General features: G+C 37.5%; 1 protein-coding gene across 2 annotated transcripts in view; it reads right to left on the reverse strand.

The window, feature by feature from the left end:
- The window catches only part of FGD6 (FYVE, RhoGEF and PH domain containing 6), a 71,436-nt gene that overhangs the window by 37,588 nt on the left and 20,450 nt on the right, over positions 1-13,398 (reverse strand). For both annotated transcript variants that reach the window (XR_001873076.1, XM_017804538.1), the window contains exons 3-5: positions 5,640-5,787; positions 2,511-2,578; positions 2,387-2,417 (exon numbers count right to left, since the gene is read on the reverse strand). Coding sequence is in view for 1 of the 2 variants with exons in the window: in XM_017804538.1 (XP_017660027.1) it covers positions 2,387-2,417; positions 2,511-2,578; positions 5,640-5,787 (247 nt within the window). In the remaining variant the exon portion in view is untranslated. The remainder of the gene's footprint in view (positions 1-2,386; positions 2,418-2,510; positions 2,579-5,639; positions 5,788-13,398) is intronic.

Here is a 13,398-nt window from a genome sequence, read left to right on the forward strand (position 1 = left end):
AGTGTTTTTTAATTTTCTCGAGACTTTTCTAGTATGTCTTCAACAGAAGCAGTCAGATGAACTTACAGTGTGCGACAGTGTCTGCATAGGCCAGCACCCTGGTATCTTGAAGAGTTGCTCCACCTAACTTGACTTTGTCAATATAAAAGAAAAAATGCTAAAAAAACCCCAATGGTACTTGTAAGAAGTTTGCAATCACGTTCTCACCTTCTCAACTGCTTTAGGCTCCACTTCTAAGGCTCTAAGTCATAGCAAATTAAAAACCTTTTTCTTACATCAACAGTCCTATTCCTTGGCTCTATTAAATGCCATGAGCTACATTTAACTGGCATTGGTAAAACAGACTGAGGAGAACAGTATTAATTTCATATCACTGTGAATGGAATTAGTTGCTAAATGACTAATAGATGGGTCAGAAGGTGTAACAGAACATCCCCTGACCAGCTAAATCTTTACTATGGGTAAAACAACCCAGCCTGGGGGCAAACTAAGTTCTAATTCTAGAAATTTGTCAGAAATTGCTTGACTGGCAGTTTGTAATTCTGACACTGAATCTAGTAAGCCAAAATGGTTCAGCAGACATGAAATCTACAGGATAGTTTTATCAACATTAAAATATCATCCATAAGACATATATTATTAAATTTAACAGATTTAATAACAGATTTAATAACATCTGTGACAAACATACACAAATCCCCAGGCATATCACTCTGTGGAAATAAAAAAACATGTTTCTGCAACCTTTCTCAGCAATGGCAATTTTTATTTAATTAAGAACCATTCACACAGAGCCTAAAAACCGGTATAACAAGGACACTCATCAAGGTTCCTGCTGCAGTCCAACCAACAAGTTGAGGACAAAGTATTTCCTCAACTTCTAGCCTAGCATCCCCTCTGTTAGACCAGGCTGAATACATGTTGATTGTTATTGCTAGCCAATAAAAACATTCTAATAGCTTTTATTTGGCAGCTAGGAACTAGCACACTGTCATGAAGAGTTGCAAGTTATCCATTAAAGGAAAAGCAAAACACATCCTACACCACTGCACTTCTACAGTGTGAGGACAACTTTATCTTAGAAATTCACTAAGCTCCCTACTATTTGCCCTTTCTCACATTCTTCCCCTGCTTGCCTGTATTCTCCTCCTCAGCCTTTTCTTCCAGTACTGCACATTACCTGAAAAACTAATACACTAATAAACAAAGACACCTTTAACAAATAAGTAACATGCCTGAAAAATATGATAATTTAAAATGATACAGTTTAAAACTTTTCCAGGACAACTCTCTTCCTTTAACCAGCATTTAAGCTTGAGTTCTGTACCAGAAACATGTTGAATATAAATTATATATTGGCCACAACTGCTTGATCCAGCTTTTAAAAACCAAGCTTGAACAGAATCAGAAAATCAATTACTAGGAGGAAACCAAAAGAGCAATCAGCAAATGGTGTGGTAAGTTTTTTGTTTCCTGAAAAGATCTCTCTATTACAAGACTGTATACAACCATCTACAAGAATCTTTGTTCCCAGTTTCAGAGAACATGCTTCTCAAGAGACTGAGATAGAGCAATGCATCTGGTTGCAATATAACCACTTCTGTTGCTCCAGAAAAAACATCACTCTGCTTGCACTTAATAGAGTGACAAAATGGCACAAACACATACCATTAAGAAGTTGACAGAAAACATATAAAACTGAGCTAGAGAAAGAAAAATTCTTCATTGATTTACTATTATCACCTTCAACAGAGCATGTTTACAGACAACTGATCTGCATAAACATGGCTGAAATACTTAACCCTTGCTGTAGACAACACATTGCAGGTACTACAATAGCAGCTGTTATCAGAAGCAAACATCTGTCAAGGAACTGCAGCCCAAAAGAAAAAAAGGCTGCCATGGTGATGGATGCACCATTACAGCTATTAGATACTAGCTGGATTACTTAAAGAATGTGCATTTTAATGTACCATTTCTAAAGGTAAATTGTTCCTGCCTCCCCCACCACTTAAAGAGTTATTCTAACAAGAAACTTTATTTTTGTTACTACGTACATATTTATAAGCCAATACAAGCGGGCTTAAAAATACAATCTTGATTAACATAAATGGATATATATTCCATTTTCAGTCTTCAAGCAAAACCCATACTCAGCTGGAAGACTGCATACATTTATTAAGGAGATGCAGAAGGAACCATCAAAATATTCATGCATTATATAAAATGTGAGACTTTAAAGTTCAGCTTAATTAGATTAATTTTTATATTTTGAATATGTAGACACAGCAGAAAAAAGGCACAGTCACTACAATAAAACCTAAACATAAAACTTTAATAGATTAAACAAATATAAGAGGAAACTACTTGTTTTTTGAGTACTTACAATGTGTAAGAGTTTTAGCACATCCACAAACCTATCAGAAAAGCAAGAAAAAAGCAAATAGTTACATTTTAATTGCCTAATTAAAATAAATTGAGTAGCTGTTAGGTTTAGCATTGATACTTACACTTTCTCTGAGCTCATGATCTCCTTGGCAATATGGTAAACCTTTGTTTTCTTTCCAGCTGCCTTATTCTGCAAACAAAATTATATGTTATACCATGCATCTACTAAAATGGTCATAAAGATCATTTCCAACCAGTAGTTCCTCAAATCCAATGCACTTATTCAAGTTATTTCTAAGAAAAACATTTTACACTGCTTTGAAAGTTCTTGGCTTTGAAATCTTCTGTCTTTTCAGGATTTGTGAGAAAATCGATTTAGCTTGTAGCTGGAAACAACAATATTAGCTAAGATTAGTTTTTACAACACTATCAGCCTTTTCATTTGATTATTAGAGGAAGCACTGAAGCCCATAATGGATGAAGTCCTAGCAAATAAGAGTTATTATTTAGCAAAAGTACTATAGTACAGATAATATTTCTACATTATTTGATTTTTTTTCCTGATTAATACAGCAACAGTAATATTTGTGGTAAACTCAAAGGTGTTTCAGGAACATCTTAAAAGACACATGCACTTTCTTTACTGAAAAATAAGATGAAAGGAGAGGAAAGGAAAACACACTGAAAAGTCAGCTTCTGACTATTAAAGGAGCTGCTGGAATACATAGGAACTGTGCTGCAAAGATGCAGAAGTGTGAGCCTTGTCACCTACCTGAAACACTGTAGAGATGATGTTGGTTTTTATGTGCACATTTGACTCTCAAAAAATCAATGCTACTGTTCAGCATCGGATAGAGTGAACAGGTTTAACAAAGCAAATGGGGGCAGGCATCAGGATGCAGAAGTGTTCGCTACACAGTGTAGCTCCCACATACAATTTCCCTCAGATAAAACACTTTTCTCCAAAACAGCTCTCAAGGTTTGCCATATGCTTCTCTGCTGCCAGCTGTCACCACATCTATTACACATTCAGGCTTTCATTTTAATGGACTGCGAAGAAAGAGCATGGATGAGGAGCACTAAAGCATCCCGGGATACACATCCCAAGCGAGATAGAAATCCTGGGGAGGCTGTATTGAGTATCATAGTATAATAAAGGCACTGAACAGTTTGTCTAGAAAATAAGATATTGGTGACATTATATCCATGAAACTTTGGTTCATAAGCACTAATATCTCAAGATTTTTCTAGATATTTAGTTCTTCTCCAAACCTGTAAATAAATGTCAAGTGCTGGAAATGAAACCATGGAACAGATGATACTCATAGGTTGGTTGTAACGATATTGTTGTATTCAAAATTTAAAAAAATTAATTAAAGTTTTTAATTTGAATTCAAATGACATCGTGCCTTATTACTAAAATTAATTTCAACATTAAATAATTTAGTGTTGCATCACATATGTACAAATACATTATTTATTTTATATGCAATGTCGACATCTGCACACAGAGCTGGGATTTGACCTCTGAAATTAAACTTAGATCTATCCAGTGAGGGTTAATTGCATTCAAGTGAGATTGCACCTATCCTCAGGCCTCTGTGGAAAGCACAGTTGACAGGCACCCTACAGGACTGAATTCACAAGTAAGTCAATTATGCAGAGCAAGGTATCTGCCATCACTGTAGATGTGACAGTTGCAAATGAGATGAAAATTAGTATTTTGAGAACAAGATGCTACCGCTAAACAATTACAAAATGAAATATCACAGTCTGTTTTCAACCTCATTTGAAATACTTTTCACATACCAGCTGGCACTGAAAGGGCCACCTTGCATTTGCTCAGCCAAAGATACTCTGGCTCTGAGAGTCTCTAACGGGAGAACCAAAAGGGTACAAATAGGGCTCTTAGGCACAGATTGGAAAGAAGCCTTTTAAATCCCCTAACAGATATAAAGCATCAAAATAGTCAGATGCTTGTGGTAAGGAAAAATAAAAACAAGCCCAGCTGATGACCGGTGCAGACTACTTCATTCTCCTCTGCAGCTGCTCTCCCTGTGAGGAAGTCGGTTGTTAATCCCCAGCTGCCGGCCCGCACGTGCTGAAAGCAGCTGGAGCCAGCCCACAGCAGATGCCTCACAGCAAGCGCTGTATTACTCCGTAAAACCTGCCCAAGAATGCTCCTAATGGGGACACTTTCCTGTAAAACTCCAATGTGAAAGGATCAGGGCACCTCTAAAAGCACGCAAGGTAAGTTAGCTTTTATACAGGTACAGTCTTGTTTAGTTTCACAGGAACAAGTTTTTCCCGTGATTCTTTCCCTTTCCCAATTTATTCCTCTCATTTGGTTAAACAACATCCAGGTCTGACACATCAAGCCTCTCTTACAACACTAACAAGTTTCATTGGGATTTTTTGTTTGTCTTTTTTTTTTTTTTTGTTGGGGCTTTGGTTTTGTGGGGTTTTTTTTGTTTGTTTTGTTTAATTATTTTTAAGGAGAGGAAGCAAATATATCAAAGGAAACAGCTGTCAAGACTGATGCTGAGGAGAGGCACTGGTCTATGGGCAAGCTGGTTTCAAGGCATCCAGGACTGAGAAATAAAAACGTGAGTATCCCCAAGTAGAGGAACAGGACCCTCAAAACTTCATTACATTTGGAGTAGTTAGCACTGTCTTCTTGCTCCTCACTTGAAGAAGTAATAAGATTAAAATAAGGGAAATCAGTCCAAGCTGGCAGTCACAGAAGCTAGCAGAAGGTCAGATCTCAACCCCAACAGTCAATTGTGGCTTACACTCCTTCAAGGGCCACAGGGCTGATTTTAAATTTTCAGTGCACAAGAGACACTGTGCACTGTAGGATCTGTGAGTTATAGACAACCTTGTTAAAAGCTATTTATAAGTCTCAAAACTGAAGATCTCTAAATGTACATCTGTGCATGTAGTTCCATTAGAGGGGCATGGTAGGTAGGTCTACAGCTCCATGATTCAGTGAAGGAGTGAGAGCAATTATGCCAGGCAAAACACACTTTGTACTGGATATTTTTAAACTTGACCTCTTAATGTCAAGCTAATATGCACATATTAAATTAAACTTCTAGGAAAAAAACAACCGCTAAACAATAACAATGATAAAAAATACATAAAGTTATGTTGATTTAATGCCTTTTATTTGAAAATATCTCAACAGGTTACAACTTATGAAATAGTACAAGAGTGAGGAATAGCTTCAGAAGATAAAAATAAAAAGATACCTGTTTATCTTCTTGAGGATCAGTCTCCCCTTTGCTGGAATCAGAATTTGTGTCATCATCTTCATCAGAACTGTTCATGATATCTTCTTCATCTGATTGAATATCTCCCACTACCACATTAGGATGATCATGGTGGTCTTCTAAGGACCTAAAATTAAAATATATATAGTCAATAAACATATAATACTCTATGTAAAGAACTTTTGGTTTTACACCACAATAAATGGTATACTTGTTATCAGAAATATTGAGAACAGTAGTGGGCAGTCTGAAAATGACAGTAGGTTTTTCCACAGTGGACTCAAAACTCAGCAATGATTTGTCTATGCTAGAATTGATACAATGCTCATTGACAGTGTGCAAAAGCCACAGTACCTTTGGAGTATTTATATTATTCTTGTCCATCAGAGTTTGCCTAACAAAAAAAGTCTGATAAATCTATTCCCTTACTGGAGGTACAGTGCAACATTTGTATTGTGTGCCAGAAGGATAAAGAAAGATCACAGCCATTTTGCTATCCTCTATCTGATAGGAGCAGGTCTTGTTTCAGATACGGTACTTGGACTGGAGCTTTCTGTCTGTAATTCTAGATTTGTGAATATACACAGGGCTGTTCCTCAATGCATGTGCTAAACAACTGCATCAGGGATGACAAATACAGGCTGAGTGAAGAATGGATTGAGAAGAGTTCTGAGGAGAAGAATTTGGGGGTGTTGGTGGACAAGAAGTCCCACATGACCTAGCAATGTGCACTTGAAGCCCAGAAAGCCAAATCATACACTAGGCTGCATCAAAAGCAGTGTGGCCAGCAGTTCAAGGGAGGGGATTCTGCCACAGCAAGGTGTTGATTAGACAATGCTTAAGATAGAGTTAAACAAACAAACAAACATCACCAATGACCAAAAAAAATCAACACACAAATGCTGATCACAAATAGAAATATATTTAGAGAAGACAAGATTAGCTGGCCTGTGAACAGACCTTGGTCAGCCATGAAGACAGAGAGAAAATTAAAATAGCTTTGTTCTATTACGACAACACAGGAAGGACTCAGGAAACTCCCAAGCAGTTACTGTCTCCCAGAACCAAATGGAGCAGGGGAAGGAAGGCGATTACTGTAAAGTCATCACCGAGTTCAAATGAGGTCCGGAGCCAAGAGTACAGGACCGTGGGTGCAGAGAGACACCCATTTATTTCAATTCGGAAATTAACGGCTTCATGCAGGAAAAGAGCAGCCACCAGAGAGATGAGTGCTGATGACAACAGCGCATGGCGTATGCCAGGGACAGTTCCCAAAGAGTCTCCACGAGTTCCACGAAGCCAAAAAAGCAGCTTTTTACTGGAGCTAGCAGGAAACTAAGACTTCTGCAGTTACTCATTAACTTCAGCAATTCAGAAAACTCCTTGTCTAATCTATATAATTCACAGTCAAGTTGGCCTGAGAATGTTTATTTCAGCAGATGCTATCTCATATTTTATTTTATAGACGACAAACATCTTTATTACATCTGTAGCATGACATCAGGTAGATATATCCCCCAGCTTTAGTCAAAACCTGCAACAGAAATAATACTGCTACTCCTTCCTTTCTAAATTACTCAGTTTTACCATCCACATCTGCCACTGAATCTATCTCTGATTAGGGGTATTTTTTCCCCCACTGCAAAATGTATTAAGTACTTTATCCCTGACCACACTGAAATTCACTTTCTAGTCCATTATTCATTAAATTTTAATTTTGTTAACAGACATTTTATTGCCCCTTTCCCTATCCCTAAGATTTGTTTTAATTGCCACTTCAATTTCCTTTAACTAAGATTCCTTCTCATCAAGGAAACGCCTGTGACATCACTGCTCTTTTGCCCAAGCATATTCTACTGGATGCCCACTCCCAGACTTTCCTGTCATTTCCCGTTTAAACTTTTCAGGGCAGCTGTGCCAGAACTTAAAGTTTTAAAAATCCCACCCTTTTGGAAGTCAGAAACAAGAATACTTCTATCTGAGGCTGTATTCTACTTGTGCAAACATAATCCCATCACCAGTGAAGGATGAAGAACAAATTAGATGGCCTGTGTTGTGTGAAGCATTTTCTAAATGTACGATTAATCAGCTTATCTAATAGAAAGTTTCACTAAAAAAACTACTTAAAAATGTTAATAATTAACTAGTGGTGATTTAGGATGTTTAGTAAGTGTCCACAAATGAGAGCCAGTCACTGTATACATTTCTTTTCTTCCTATGAATCACAACATTTAAGTAGTAAGCTCCTTTCCTGGCTTTTGTGGTGTGGATGCACCTACTACTCACGTAAAGGAAACTACGAGAGCTGAGAGAACCATCTACAAAATCTTGCATACGGTATCTGCTCTACTAAAGCATCTTTAGTAATCCCCATCACTCTTTATCCTGTATGTGCTCAGCTTACAGCTCTCTGGTTCTTCCACCTGATATATTTTGTTGAGGCTTTTTTTGGTGGTTATTTTTGAAATTTTTTTCCTTCTTTCTTTGGTTTTTAAAGAAAAAAATCCCCTTGGATGATTAGATGATTAATAAATCAGTTCGCACCCAGCCGTTTTCCAGAATTAAACAAGGTGCCAGTTCAGGGACAGGATGCAATACTGTAGCCATGGGTAGATGCCCTTCTGATGGTATCTGCAGTTGTGTTTCTTCTTCAGAGAAAATGGTGACAAAGTCACTGTGTTGACTTGCACTTATCAGCCACGTGCTGGAGAACACATGATTCTCCTCATACCTTTTGCCTTAACCTTTCCTTGTAAATGTTATGGCTTTTCTGGTGAAACAGAAAGCAGTTTTATATTTACTGATTACTCTTTTCTGTACTTTTACCTCTGATGTCATCTTTAACGTAAGTGGATGTACAGTTCTCTTAAACTTATCTCTGGATATAGTGAAATGCCTTGTAGCTTTTAAACGTCTCTGGAAATAGTACTAAATCTTTAAATAAACAGAATATTTTCTAACATATATGAATTCCTCTTTTCTAAAATACCACAACCATGCAGTAACGCTTAAGTGGCTCTTCTGATAGGAATTTTGGGGATACTGTGACCTATCTCTATCTTGTTCCCTCTTCATCACAATTCTTTGTCCACAGCAATACCAAGAGAAACTTCTGCATTATCAGTCATGTGAAACACCATCCCTGCCAACTCACCGTGCTGTGCACTGAGTAAGAATATCTTGCCATATCTCGTGAGCAAGTTATCTAAATATAGACGTGGGGCTTTTTTATTTGACATGTAAAATGAAGGAATCATTAGTTTGCCTCAGAATGAGCAGTTTATGGGATGATGTATATATATTGTCCTGTATTTTCCCATTGCAATAGTAAAATATTAATGAAATAAAACATGCTGGTCCTAGTAAGGCATTCAGCAAGATAAACTGTCAAAACTTAAGAAATGTCATCAAGCTATTACAGCCAGAAAAATAAATCCTAATCAGCATAAAAACTACTTATTGTCTTCAAAAGATGACTAAGACTAGTTCAGACTAGCTTATTTGTATTATAGAAGCTTCAACTACACCTGAGGCTTCACTTTCAGACACTGTTGATTTAGACCCTGCATAGGGCACCATAGCCTGAAGTCACAATTAACATTTCAGTCTCAGTTTGTAATTCCTTCAGAAGGCAAATAGTATTTTAAGTTTGAATGAGATGATTCAGAAAGATTCTCTGCCTTGGAATGCCCCAACAGTAAGTATTTTATAGTATATTGGAATTACTTCAATTGTTAGCATCACCATAACTACTAAAAAGCAAGTTTCCACAGCTCCAAAGTATTAGTTAAAATAGATGCATCCACGTTGCTGCTTTACACACATTTCCTTGTGATCTTCATTATTTTTAGATCTTTTCTGTACTTTCAGTAAGTAATAAAAATACGTAGGAATGCTGAATGAACAGAACCTTGCACATAACACATAGCTAAACTCTTCATTTCTCATCCTTTTGTTGCTTTAAAAGGAGTATCCATTATACTCTGCTTTATCCTTCTGTCCCTTCCTCCAATACTTCATTGTGGGGATTTTGTGGGAGTTTCTCTTTGTTTGTTTGTTTATTGTTAAAGAAAACCTTCAACATATAGGCAAAATTACAGAAACTAGAGTTCCTACTGAAGTCAAAAATACACACCAGATCAGAGTGCCAACAGGCCTGGCTTATTATAACATTTCATCTCAAATCCTTTTTGTATTATTAGAGCATTTCACAATCTTTCCACAGCTGCTTGCACCTCACTTTCCCCAGAGAGGCAACAATGAATATTCGTGTATATCCATTTTCAGTTTTTAATATCAACAGTCCCTGTAATCAATTTCACTAATTAAGGCATATTCACTTGCTGTTTTTTCAAGACCTAAAAGCACTCTGACTCTCTGGGGAGGCAGTGCTGATAACACTGTTACATTTTTATAGAACCTTGTACTTTTAACAGCTGTAGGTAAGGCAGCATGCCCCACTGACTAATTCCCTCAATGGATCCTAGTTGTACACTTCTGGGAAAATCCAAGGATAAAAGACTTTAAGAAAAAAAATTTTCTATGGCATCTTTTCTGTTTGGTCGTATCTAAATTCAAAATCTCTCTTTCAAGAAAGGGCTGCAAAGATAAAACTCAAGTTAACATCCCAAAACAATTTATGAAGCAATTTCCTGATTTGGGTGCTCAAGACAATAGGAGATGCTCCTTGAAACCCAAAGCAAAAGTGAAATTATTGCTTAGTTAATAATTGCTTAATTTTTTTTAGTGAAATTTATCTTAGTTTTATTCAATAATTCTTTTTAAAGACAGTCCAATGTCTCTAATATTTAATTACTGTAGGTTTTTGAAAAAAAGAAAATCAGTTCTAGAAAACAAGCATACTTGGCAAAGCACAAAGATAATAAGGAATACCAATCAAGATCACTAGTGAGCTCCTATGGAAGTTTTAAGAAAATACATAACAAGATTAGTGATCAGCAAGATTAATAAAGGCATCAATTATTGTACTTTTTGCATGAGTTACATTTTGCTGCAATACCTCAGCTCCACAACTATCCTGAAGAAGCCAACATTAGCACATTTCCTTTCACAAACCAGTCTAAAAAGCATAAAGATGAACTTCGTATCACTCCAGATGCCCCTGCAGTGTAACCCACCATATATTCACCTATCATTTGAACTTCAGATTCTCTGAACAGCAGTGACTGTCTATCATTAGAGCTAAAAAATTCCCTCCCTCATTGTCCTCTTCATATCCCCCTGCTTTTCATTTCTTCAGGCTTATGGGACCTTTAAGCAGCAAATGAGGATGAAATGCAGCCTAGACCAGGGTGTTTACTTATCTGAGTTATTCCTACAGCATCAGTCACCTCTCTGGTTTAATGACCGATGTACAGATGAAAAAAGCTGAAGCTGAGATCACATCCCTCTTCTCTAGATGCTGTGGATAGTGTGAGAAAGGCTGGGGGGTACTGCTGCGGCTCTCACAGAGCTGACTTGGCTGCCAGCACTGGACACTGGTTGCCTTGTTGCAGCCAAGCTGCTTGGGCTTCAACCTCTCTGCCAAAAATGGTGCTTTTTCACAGCAAGAGAGCAAGATAGCAAGGTACCCTCTCAAATATGATTTTACACAATAGCATTAACATTATGCCATTAGTTCTTCTGCAGTAACAACTCAATGAGTTGTGCAATCAGTAAGTTCTCATACTGAGTTGTTCAATCAGTTAGTTCTTCATATTATTATGACTAATAAGAAAAAAGGCAACAAACCAGGAATTTTTATTGGTCTGATGGTAAGGAATATGACAATTGATTTTGATCTTCCTTTTATTCATATTTTAAGACTGCCTGAACAGATCGCACCTGCGAGATTCATTAGTTCTGTCTGCAAGCGATCCTTCCATAGGAGACATGGCAAGGAATGAAACAGACCTCTGTAACAGCCTTTAAAATAAAAAGCATCACAAAACAAGAGGCAAACAAACTAGATCGATGAATCCATGATTATTTGCATCATCTATAACTGTTGCCCTATATTGTTTCCAGGCTGGTTAGGGAACTTAAAGGATTCAATTACCAACATAAACAGTCCTCAAGCATCACAGTTAGAAAACAGAAACAACCAGCATCCAGCTGAGCAACTCAAATTGAAAATATTTTGTGCACTCCAGGCTCTTTTTTATTCAAATTGCAATTTTAAGACTTCAAGAATTGAAACAAAATTATTTTAAACAATATCATACGTACTGTATGCATGCATTAGCATCTGCTTTTTTTTATAGGAGCCAGGATGCTTCATGACAGTGATACATTACCAAAAGAAAAGCTCAAGACAACCTATTTGAAATGGATTTTGGTTCAGAGCTGCTTGCACTTTGAAAGCTGTCTGCTGCCTCCCAGGCAACGGACTAGCTGTTGAGAGAGGACAGGTGGGAATGCCAGGAGTTTGCTCCTGCAGGGAGAAATACCAAGAACTACTCTCTTTGTCCCAGTCTTTACCTCTGGTGCTCACTGCTCACACCTGGGATTTCTGGGCAAGGAGGATATCACAAACACTGCTGAGAGTTGCCACCACATTTAGCCTGTTAGATCATGCCACTGGCAGCTCCTTCTATACTTGGCTGAGCATGTTGCAAACTGCAACACCTGACTTGCTGGAACCAAGTTATCCCAGCATTTGCCGCCAGCAGCATTAAGTTCAGCATTTGTTATCCTCAGGCCAAGACAGCACTTATTTCTTTCCTCAGAAGAAGAAGAAAAAAAAAAATCTGACTCACATTCTATGCCAAAAATCAAGGCATTTGTTATACGTGCTTCACACTTTAAAAAAAAAGGTACAAAATTTATTAAGTAATCCATTCTGTCAGTCACCCTACTTTGGGCACACTATGATCAATACAGTCATACACATACTTTAACGGCACAATTTGGAAAAGTACAGTTTAAAAAAGGTGCAAACAGTTCTCAGATTATCTCCTTATATAGCTGTGATTTGCAAACACCAGCTTCAGAGGCACCCGAGGATGTCTCTCACCACAGGCAGCCTCCCATGATCACAGGAGCCATCTTCAATGAGACCGTTTGTTGACAATTCCTTAGATCCTTGGAAAGTTCAACATAAACACACATGCATGCTTCAGATGTTTCCACACTCACCATAGCAAAGCCACATTAAAAAAAAAAAAAAAACAGAGAAAGAGTCTCAGTTTAAACGTCTCCAAGAAAACTGGTGCCCACAGTGGGACAGCTCAGTTCCCAAACAGCATGGCACAGCTGCCATCACGACAAGCAGACAGATACTCGAATTGCAAATAATAATGAATACTACCCGGGATTGCTAGTGAGCTCCCATGGAAGTTTTAAGAAAATATATAACAAGATTAGTGATCAACAAGATTAATAAAGGCATCAATTATTGTACCTTTTGCATGAGTTACATTTTGCTGCAATACCTCAGGCTCCATGATCATCCTGAAGAAGACAACATCAGCACATTTCCTTTCACAAACCAGACTAGAAAGCATAAAGATGAACTTCGTATCACTCCAGATGCCCCTGCAGTGTAACCCATCATATATTCACCTATCATTTGAACTTCAGATTCTCTGAAGACAGCAATGACTGTCTATCATTAGAGCTAAAAAAATATCTCCCTCATTGTCCTCTTCATGTCCCCCTGCTTTTCATTTCTCCTTCAGGTATACTGGACCATTAAGCAGTAAATGAGAATGAACTGCAGCCTAGACCTTATTTTACC

The sequence above is a fragment of the Lepidothrix coronata genome, unplaced genomic scaffold, assembly GCF_001604755.1.
Source record: "Lepidothrix coronata isolate B3197 unplaced genomic scaffold, Lepidothrix_coronata-1.0 Scaffold9, whole genome shotgun sequence".
NCBI classification, from domain to species: domain Eukaryota; kingdom Metazoa; phylum Chordata; class Aves; order Passeriformes; family Pipridae; genus Lepidothrix; species Lepidothrix coronata.